At 32.9% G+C, this 10,872-nt stretch overlaps 1 protein-coding gene across 2 annotated transcripts; it reads right to left on the bottom strand.

The window, feature by feature from the left end:
• Positions 1-1,043: 1,043 nt before the first annotated feature.
• LOC137642668 (ribosome-binding protein 1-like) lies at positions 1,044-9,727 on the bottom strand. 2 transcript variants are annotated; one of them, XM_068375437.1, is made up of 3 exons: positions 9,583-9,727; positions 3,654-4,197; positions 1,044-1,491 (listed from the first exon to the last, which is right to left on the bottom strand). In XM_068375437.1, the coding sequence occupies exons 2-3, from the start codon at positions 4,191-4,193 to the stop codon at positions 1,384-1,386; spliced, it is 648 nt and encodes a 215-aa protein (XP_068231538.1). In that variant the 5' UTR covers positions 4,194-4,197; positions 9,583-9,727; the 3' UTR covers positions 1,044-1,383. The 2 variants fall into 2 exon arrangements, with proteins under 2 accessions (XP_068231538.1, XP_068231539.1); XM_068375438.1 differs by lacking the exon at positions 9,583-9,727 and adding an exon at positions 5,500-5,611.
• Positions 9,728-10,872: the final 1,145 nt, after the last annotated feature.

Below are 10,872 nucleotides of genomic sequence, written 5' to 3'. Positions count from 1 at the left end.
GGCGACAAGAAGCCATTCAGTTCCGTTGTGCATCTCTGGGAGGATCGCTTCTTTTGCACCTAGAAATCATTCTTTTTCAAGTAACGTACTTTATATTCAAGATGACCTAGCCCGAGTTGGGCTATACATGATCGGAATCTTTGTGCATACGGTGTTATCAATAATGCGACCAAATGACCGCATTTATTTAAAGTTCATGTATGTGCATACAATGACAGGCATCTAGCATTATTAAAAGACCACATTATGTAGAAAAATATTTTATTTTCATGTATAAATAAAATGGCTTTACATTTGTAAACTTATATAGATATGCATTTAAAGAAAATTTTGAATATCCAGAACAGTCTGAACAATTTGGTGGACTACTAATTGTAACAAAACAACGTCCTCTATTTCTAAATAAAACCAACGAACTGTATTTCTTCAAAGGGCACATTCGATTATACAAAACTGTACCCGTTTTAGTAAGAGATTAACATGTGTATGGAACTCTAGAAAGAAAATTTCACAAACTCAAAAAAAAAAAAAACTATTTTTTTTTTTACCAATCATCATTGATGTATTTGATTATTGATTATTCATAGACATTATACAGAGAAATCAAACGCGTGCTTAGAAATATAAAGTATAGAGTACTTTGTATATAGATCTTAAGTTTACATCCATGAGCATCGAGCTCCATTAATAAGTCTTGTGTCATCGGTAACAGTGTTTGGATAATTAATGCTGAAGTAACAAGAAACTGCAATCGTGGGATTTCCTATAACGCAGGAAATAAAAACCTCACTCTCTTCAAGTAGATGCTTGGAACATCATAAATTCACACAGTAAACGTGTATATGTCATGAACTGCCATACACTTTCCCTATGTAATAAAGAGCAAGTGTCTGGCTATATATATATATATATATATATATATATATATATATATATATATATATATATATATATATATATATATATATATACTGTATATATATATATATATATATATATATATATATATACTGTATATATATATATATATATATATATATATATATATATATATATATTCCTCCTCACGCAAAGCGGCATTTCCAGACGTATAAATACTCGGTCTCTCCCCGTCCCTCGGGTAGCGCTCCCCCTACCCGAGGAGAGAAGGGGTACCCCATGAGGAAAGGGGGAGAGGATCTGTGTGTGTGCGTGTGTGCACATCTATCTAAATATTTAGCCATCATTTTTGAAGGTCCGCGCACACTAGTATTAACATAATAAACAAAATTTTTTTTAACGCAAAGCTTTACATTACGGCAGTAAGGTATTTTCCTTCTTGTGCTGAGAAAAAAGTTTTCTTCTTTGCGATCCTCATTCCTCACTTTCCGGGAAAACGCCACTTTAGTAACGGTCTACACAAGAACGGCGTAGCTGCTTGCACTTTTGACACATGTGCTGTGGATGAGGGGGAATGTACCATCTTGACCCTTCAGATTTCTCGGGTGGAAACTGAAAGATATTGCGTTAGAATGAAGATAAACCGGTGAAAAATAAACCGTTAATTTTCGAATAACATTTGCTTCTAACTAAAGTAGTAATTTATCATATTCTAGCATTCTACTTAAACTTGTCCTTAGCTTAAACGTTTCAAGAGTATTTACAAAATCATTCATAGACAAAACCTGAAGCAATATTTATCTGATAATGATAAGACGAGGGTGGAATATATATGAAATTGTAGATTATATAACCTTGATTGATAACAAAAAATTATTATTTTCATTATAAAATAAAACAAATATTCATATTTCAAATTACTCTCTTTAAGTAAAACTTAATTCTTCAGGCACCAGTCTTCCTGAACGAGTTTTTTATTTTTTATTTTTTTTTTTTTTGGGGGGGGGGGCACATTGACCGCCGAGTTGTATTTGTAGGTATTACTGCCATGCAAAGCCATCTCACTAAGTTGTCATTACTCTGTTTAGAAACTTCCAGTATCACAGATTATATCATAAAATTTGCGTTATTTCGATTAGTGAAGTCGACAAAAGCACAATCAATCTCTTACGCTATGCTACAAAAATATCTCTAAAAACTAGACCACTTTATGGGAAAAACAGACAAGGAAAATTTAGTGATGCATCTAATACATCCTTTTTTTCTAATTAGCATTTATCAATTAAAGAAGTTTATATAATAACATCATCTAAAGTGATTGAATTTCTTAACTTGGCTCGACTTGAAATTTGCTCGAGTATTACTGGACCTTCGTTACGATAAGTAAGAGGTCGCTAATATTGAACGGAAGTAATTAGTCATTCAGAAGTATACACACACCGAATAGTATTCATAGCGGGAATTTGAATCTGTTGTAAATTATCAACGTTTTATAATAAAAATGCTGATACATTCTTAATTTTGATAAGACATACATCGACATTCTTAATTTTGATAACAGACATACATCGACATTCTTAACTTTGATAACAGACATACATCAACATTCTTAACTTTGATAACAGACAAATTACCGAGGAGTGTCCCACCAAGAACATTGTTATAACAGATGTCAATCACTTATGCATATGCATACTTTAATGTATACAGTTGGCTTCATTAATTGCGATACATTTCGGGGGAAGCTAAAGAGACGTCTGACAGCTGCAGCTGTACATTGTAGAAAGCAACTTTGTGTTTAGCAAAAGAGAAACTGTTGGCAACGTTGCCTGTAAAACAAAGTCGCTGATGTTGTAAACGCGTGATCAAAAGCATTTTCATTCATTTTGCGAAGTTCTGCATAGAAAATTATTGTTATTTGCTTTACAGCACTTCGTGAAATTAATAGGAAAAAAACAATTTTGACCACCTGTTTACAACCTCAACAACTCAGTTTTACAGGCAGTGTTGCCGACAGATTCTTTTGTTAAACTCATAGTTACCTACTATAAATTACAGCCGTTAGCTGTCTCCATATTTTCCAGCAAAGTGTACCGGAATTAATGTAGCCAACTGTACATACTGTATATGTTCCCTTATTTCATCATTTCATAAATTCAATTAACTTACAAAATAATGTTTCATTACTCCTCAAGATTTAATGCAAAACATGCACAAATATGCCAAGGCGAATAGGAAAATTACGTTCAAGCAATACCAAGTTAAAGTCATTTGAATGGGAAATATCCTATTTGTCTAAAGTTGACCCATCAAATGACAAATGCCCCTCAATGAATATTACATATTACCCTACTGAGACGAAGATGGGACGTTTAGACTTCATAAGAAGAATCTAATTTGAATATTAGTGCAAGAGATGATTCTAAACAGCAGTGTTGTTGAAACAGTAAGCTGCACATAGCTCAAATCCTATCTGAAATAGAAACCTCCAGTAACGGACATAAACCTTTATCAACCAGAGGGATTAATCAAAAGGCTTTATAAAGCTCATTTTACAACCCCACATAAATAGAAAATTTAAACCTGCATAATCCTGCAAAACTCAAAAACACAAGCCTCCATCAACTGCAAATAAATGTATGACTTATTGATAGAAACTGAAAATAACACAGAAATAAAAACCTGCACAAAGCAATCTAGACAGTTACACAAATTCAATTCAAACTCACAGAAGCAAGGGATAGAAACCTTCGAAAAAATCTACAGCAGCTTACTTGCGCGTAAGGGTAAATCTCCCCGTTGCATCCTTTACATTTCTGGTAGCAATTTGCCCAAGAATTGCCGGAGAACCAGAACTTATTGCATTTTTCGCAATAGAACATTCCGCAGGCGCGGCTGTTTCCTTGATACGGCGTCAAACCCTTCATCTTACTTCCTTCTGTGGTCTCGTTTGCATTCTGCTTCTTCTTTTGAACATTGAGGGCATTCTGATTCTTCTTTTGAACATTGGGGGCATTCTGATTCTTCTTTTGAACATTGGGGGCATTCTGATTCTTCTTTTGAACATTGGGGGCATTCTGATTCTTCTTTTGAACATTGGGGGCATTCTGATTCTTCTTTTGAACATTGGGGGCATTCTGATTCTTCTGTTGAACATTGGGGGCATTTTGCTTCTTCTGTTGAACATTGGGGGCATTCTGCTTCTTTAAAGTATTTGCAGATTTGTGCATCATCGTTCCTCTTTCCTCTGGTTCGACGGAAGGTGCCGCATTTGGTTCTAGATTATCTTCTGGTAGTTTTACCGGTACAACCATTTCCCTAAAAAAAAAGATATATGTTTGCATATCATATGAATATGAACTAACAAACAAACTTAGGGTTGCGTGCAACTACTGCGAATAACAGTTCCACATTGAAAGCTTTAAGTATAAGCTATGCAGTGGAGGAGAGGGCACACAGGTACATCAAAATATAAGAAGGTAGTATATAAACAACCAAAGGAGTTGAATTAAATATAAATGTGTAAGATAGATATGGCAAAGTAAGCTGTGGTATAAATTGGGCTGAAATATGAGCAACAAACGTAGAAAAAAACACACCAATGCACGTAAAGGACATCAGATATGACTAATGGAGGAGATAAGAAACGCAAATGAAAAATATTAAAAAGGAAAAACTACTTAGAAATTTATATTGTGGAGGAAAGCATGGAATAAAAATAAAGACGGTGGGCAAAGAGGGGATATAAAAAGAAGAGTTTAGATTTTAGGAATACAAATAAGAGAATACAGTAGGATATAAACACAACAAGTGGAAATTCAGACAAAACTGTGAAAAGCCGAAAATATCAGTTACTCAAGTTACAGGCGAATAAGAAAAATCTTCAATACACCATATTCTACAAGCAAAGAGAGAACATGAGAGGTTAATATAGAATGGAGAAGCAAGCCAGTACAAAAAGAAGTTACAGGTACCATGGTGTGTGTGTGTGTGTGTAAAAAAAAAAAAACGTCAAACCAATGATAGAGGAGGAAAATTTAAAATTCAGTTTACTGAATATAGAGGATTTGAGATAAAAAGTATAGGGGTAATAAGATTAATTCCCTTTAAACCAAAATAAAGATAAGCTTTAAACAGAGATAATAATGAAGTAGAGGTGGAATATCTAAGGAATATTAGGGTAACATGGGACAATGAGACTGAATTTATCCTTTTTTTTCACCGAATCTTCCCAGACAGCACTATCCTGCTCGTAATACTAGGTATGCAGTAATCTCTAACAGTTATGCCTTTTCCATCATGAGGCTCAATACTACACAGTATTCTAGAAGTCTTATTCCAGCTGCGACCAAGCTGTGGAATGATCTTCCTAATCAGGCAGTTGAATCGTTGGAACTTCTGATCTTTTTTATAGTTTATATATGAAAGAGCTATTTTAATGTTGTTACATACATACATATACTAAGGCACTTCCCCCAATTTTGGGGGGTAGCCGACATCAACAAAGAAACAAAAACAAAAAGGTGGCCTATACTCTCTACGTTCCTCCCAGCCTAACGTAGAGAGTAGAGTTTAATGTTGTTACTATTCTTTAAATAATTTATATTAACTGTTCATTACCTCTTTAGTAGTTTATTCCTTTATCTATTTCAGTTCCTCACTGGGCTATTTTTCCTCGTTGGAGCCCTTTGGCTTATAGCATCCTGCTTTTCCAAATAGGGTTGTAGCTCGGATAATAATAATAATAATAATAATAATAATAATAGACACAAAAAAGGTGATGAATACAACAGAAAGTTGGAATTGATTATGTAATTGTCAATTACATCCATAAAATCTATTCACTCTAGATACAAAATCGAGAAAAAACTGTAAAATCGAACGCGCCCATTTTCACAGAGAGAGAGGGTAAGTAGCGAGAGACTAAAGGTCAGGTGAAGAGAGTTTGAAGAAAAAGATTATACAATTAACGATATAATTGAAGGAGATGTATGGATTAGCATAATAGATTCTAAAATGGAGATTGAAAAACATTGTGAAGTTATTGAAGATATAGAAGAGGAAGATACTATATGAATTAAAATTATAGGAACAACTTTGGGTGAATAATGATATGATCATTATTATTATTACTTCTAAGCTACAACCCTAGTTGGAAAAGCAAGATGCTATAAGCCCAGGGGCCCCAACAGGGAAAATAGCCCAGTGAGAAAAGGAAACAAGGAAAAATAATATACTTTAAGAACAATGACATTTAAATAAATATTTCCTATATAAACTATGAAAACTTTAACAAAGCAAAAGGAAGAGAAACGAGATAGAATAGTGTGCCCGAGTGTACCCTGAAGCAAGAGAACTCTAACCCAAGACAGTGGGAGACCATGGTACAGAGGCTATGGCACTACCAAAGACTAGAAAACAATGGTGTGATTTTGGAGTGTCCTTCTCCTAGAAGAGCTGCTTGCCATAGCTAAAGAGTCTCTTCTACCCATACCAAGATTAAAAGAGGATAGGGAAGAACTGAAACGGGCAGAAAAATGATGGGTAATTAAGAGAATTAAAATACATTTAATAGGAGTAAAGAAGGAAATATGCATAAACAATATGAAATTTTCATAAGAATGAAAACTGGAAAAATATGTATATAACGAAAAGCCAAAAACTGTTCAATATTTTATGAAATTCTACTATGAAAAAGGAAATAATTCAAGTATAAAGAAGTTAATGGCAAATAAATCAATATACTCGTACTACTGTACATGTGAACCATGCATTGGGACCATGATAATAATAATAATAATAATAATAATAATAATAATAATAATAATAATAATAATAATAATAATAAAAAGACAAAGACGTGAACGTATAAAAGAAGTTTGAACAAAGAAATAAGATGGCAGAGTTAGATGACAAACTACGAGGATGGATATAGCAAGAATTAGCATCACGGGAGGTATATATTGGTATTTTTACCTTATGAAAACAATGAGGAAAATAAGCTTTAGGTTAAAAGCACAAATTAACTTGGAAATCAAGAAATGCCTATAAACACTGAAAGCAGAGAAACCAGCTGTGACAAATTGCCTAAGTGAATTCTGTTAAGCACTAATGAACGTTGCTATTATAACAAAAGGAAAATTGACACTAATGGCAAAAAATCTAACATATAAATTTATTAATTGTATCATAAAGACTACTTATGATGACGATAATGAGGGCACTGAAAACTATTGAGAACGAATGAAGATAAGGATTACCATGACAGTTTTACAATAGAATAGGAGATAGTTTCATTTTATAATCATCATCATCATCATCATCATCATCTCCTCCTACGACTATTGACGCAAAGGGCCTCGATTTTACAAGTGTGTAGAGTATTAGTTTAAATGACAAAATGAAATTTTTATTGGTGACTGCATCAGACATCAATAAAAAAAATATTACTTGGAAATAAAATATTAAAAGTAATGAAAACATATTGAAATTATACCAAAAACTAAAATTGCTCAGGATTCTGAAATATTTGTATGTATGATAAACAAAATCAATAATGACACAGGGAAGCTTGCAAAATTGATTATGGAAATTCTGCGAATTTATTATTGATTTTGTCTATCATAGTGTACATTCCTCGGCGATAATTAACAAAAGGCAAAACCAAAATATCAAATTCCTAATAGATAAGAGGAAAGTGTGGCATAGTGCTATTAAGATAATATGCAAAACGCATGACATGGAATTAAAGTAATAAGGAATAGAATATCACTTCTTGATTCATCAACTTAGAAAATGAAGGGATTGCATTTAAAAGGAAAAGATGGAAATAATGCGTGATATAATAGGTAACATGCTATCATTGTGAGAGTATTGTTATATAATCAGTTCTGTTACTGAATACCATAAGAATTTTTCTACGAAAGAAGGATGGACTATCATGGAATTGAGAGTTGCTGGTAAACAAAAAGAGATTATGGAACGTAAAATTCCACTTTCTATAAAAAACAAAAGAATTCAATTAGATGGTCATACCAGTGTCAACTTATGCATCAGAAACTTAAAGCCTACTAACTTAGAACATAAGGTAGTTACAACTCAAATAGCTATAGAAAGAGTAATGATGGGAATACATCTAGGAGACAGAAAAAGAGCAGCATGGATTCGAGAATAAACCAAAGTAGAGGATATTTTAACAGCATGTAAGAGAAAGAAATGGTCGTGGGCAGGACATATACCGATAATGGCAGATGATATACGGACTTATAGAATAACAATGGATCTCTAGAGATTGCAAACTAAGCAAGGGATGGGAGAGAAGATGATGGATTCACGAGCTTAGAAATTATATATATATATATATATATATATATATATATATATATATATATATATATATATATGTATGTATGTATATATATATACATATATATGAATATATGTATATATATAAATATATATATGTATATATATATATATATATATATATATATATATATATATATTATATATATATATATATATATATATATATATATATATATATATATATATATATATATATATATATATATATATATATTAAAATGATTCCTTACTTTACCCTGGAAATGAACGTAAACAAAACCCTTCTAATGCAGATATTGCTTATGAAGAATAAGTTACTAAATTTACGTAATTAAATATGTTCGAATCTTTTCTAAGTTACTAAATTTATGCAGTTTATCAACTTTTAATCTTTTCTGAAGTAAAAGATAAAAAATCTAATTTCTGACAAAAAGTGTGGGGGGGGGAGGGCTATAGCACCCCCTGCTCCCCCTCCCTACTCCTACGCCCATGGCAGTTACTATATGAAGTCAAAGTCAAGAGGTTGAACAAATGGATGGATGGAAGGAAGGAAGCGTAAATACGAATTGAAAATACATAGATAGTACTCTATTTGGAATAAAAAATAAATTACGGAAAAGATACTTCTGGACCGGTGGGAATATGTAGTGAAACGATGGCCACTAATAACTCAGTGCAAGTAAGAGCTAGATTTAGATCAATAAAGGAACTACTAAAAATGGAAACGACAGGTCGAAGATGAATAGCCTATGTAGACAACAATACTCTTGTATCACTGACAGTATTCGGCCCAGGAAAAATTACACAAATCAAACTAGGAGGAAATATACAGGAAAATGTAGGTGTTGTTAATGTGAAAATGTATATAAGCCTAATTTGCAACAACTTCTTTCATCACTGGCTCAGAGTTTAAAATAGAAAATTAAATGTTCGAACTGCAACAGTAGTATAAAGACAAAAGCGACATGCAGCAGTAAGTACACTAATCTCGAGTAAAAAATTAAGAGCTGAACTATGTATTGAAAATGGGGAATTGACATAAGATGAATCAACGGAACACATGAGACTAGGAAAAAGTACAATACAGAAGAACCTAAAGTCCCATAGCAAAGCCTTAATCATGAACCTAATATAATGAAATAATAGATTAACAAAGTTAGCACCTCCTTCGTTTTACGACGTTAAATCAAAACACAGTATAAGTTGAATTTAAACAAGTTGTATTTTTCAATCACAGCCCATCAACTGATCCTATTCTATAAATATGATTCACCATTATGAGACGTTTTCATATCTGCTGACCAGATTATAACAAAACACTGAACGATAACACTTAAAATATGTTAATGCACATACCTATGATTACACTCAAGTCACTAGTTGGGAGCACTTTGAAAGAACACTCAATTAATCATATTTTGCTTCCTTAACGAAAATATTGCTTTATCTTTTAGCTGATGGCTGAGGGTGACCAAGGAGACTGTGAGAGTGCAACAGTTTGTTGCCAGAGTCTGTTTATATACTCACGGTCTCACCGAGGTGGGCTTCGTACGTTTCTAGTAACCACACAAACGCGTTGGTACACACGTCTGATTCCTGTTGCTTTTTATTTCCGCATATTTAAAGGAAAATATTTTCATCAACCTATAGTAAACCTTAAAACTGGCGGAGTTTTATTTGATTAAATTTAACAAGTTACTTAAATATACTAAGACAGCAAGGAAGAGAATAAGACAGGGTCAAAAGAGACAATGGTTCGCTTAATTGGAGGGGCACTCAATAGAGAGCAGACCTCTGCCGCGGCAGCTGATTTCTTGACCGTGACCTTGACCTTTGACCTCAACATGTATTAATTGGCGTGGATTTTCATATACTCAAATATGAACCAAGTTTGAAGTCCCTGTGACAACGATGTCCAAACTCATGGCTGATTACGTGAATTGGACATTTTGCTTGACCGTAACTTTGACCTTCCAAAATTTAGTCATGTCCTGCTTTTTACATAACAGTCAATCCCTGCAAGTTTCATTACTCTACGATTAAACAAACACACACAAAAATTACAATTACAAACAGGGGCGAAAACATAACCTCCTTCCAACTTCGTTGGCGGAGGTAATGAACTTAACAAATTTCAAGGGGCCTCATTAAAATTACCACTACTACTACTACTACTACTACTACTACTACTACTACTACTACTCAAGAAAAGTATATGGGAAAATGGACAAGAAGGGAAAATGTACATTGGAAAATGGACAAGACGTGAAAAGTATATTAGAAATTGTAAAAAAAGTGAAAAATATATGGGAAAGGGGCAAGAAGTAAAAAAATGGAATGCTGACAATCATAAATTACGGACTCAAAAGAAAGATGATGGACCGTCTGTAATGACTAGTAACACCCTATTATTATTATTATTATTATTATTATTATTATTATTAACTAAACTACAAACTTAGTTGGAAAAGCAGGATGCTGTAAGCCCAAGGGCTCCTGCAGGGAAAAAATAGCCCAATGTGGAAAGGAACTAAATAAACTACAAGAGAAGTAATGAACAGTTAAAACACAATACTTTAAGAAAGGTAAAAACATTATAACATCTTTCATATATATAAACTATAAAGACAGACATAAACATATTTG

The sequence above is a fragment of the Palaemon carinicauda genome, chromosome 6, assembly GCF_036898095.1.
Source record: "Palaemon carinicauda isolate YSFRI2023 chromosome 6, ASM3689809v2, whole genome shotgun sequence".
NCBI lineage: Eukaryota > Metazoa > Arthropoda > Malacostraca > Decapoda > Palaemonidae > Palaemon > Palaemon carinicauda.
This window is presented reverse-complemented; position numbering and strand designations above follow the sequence as displayed.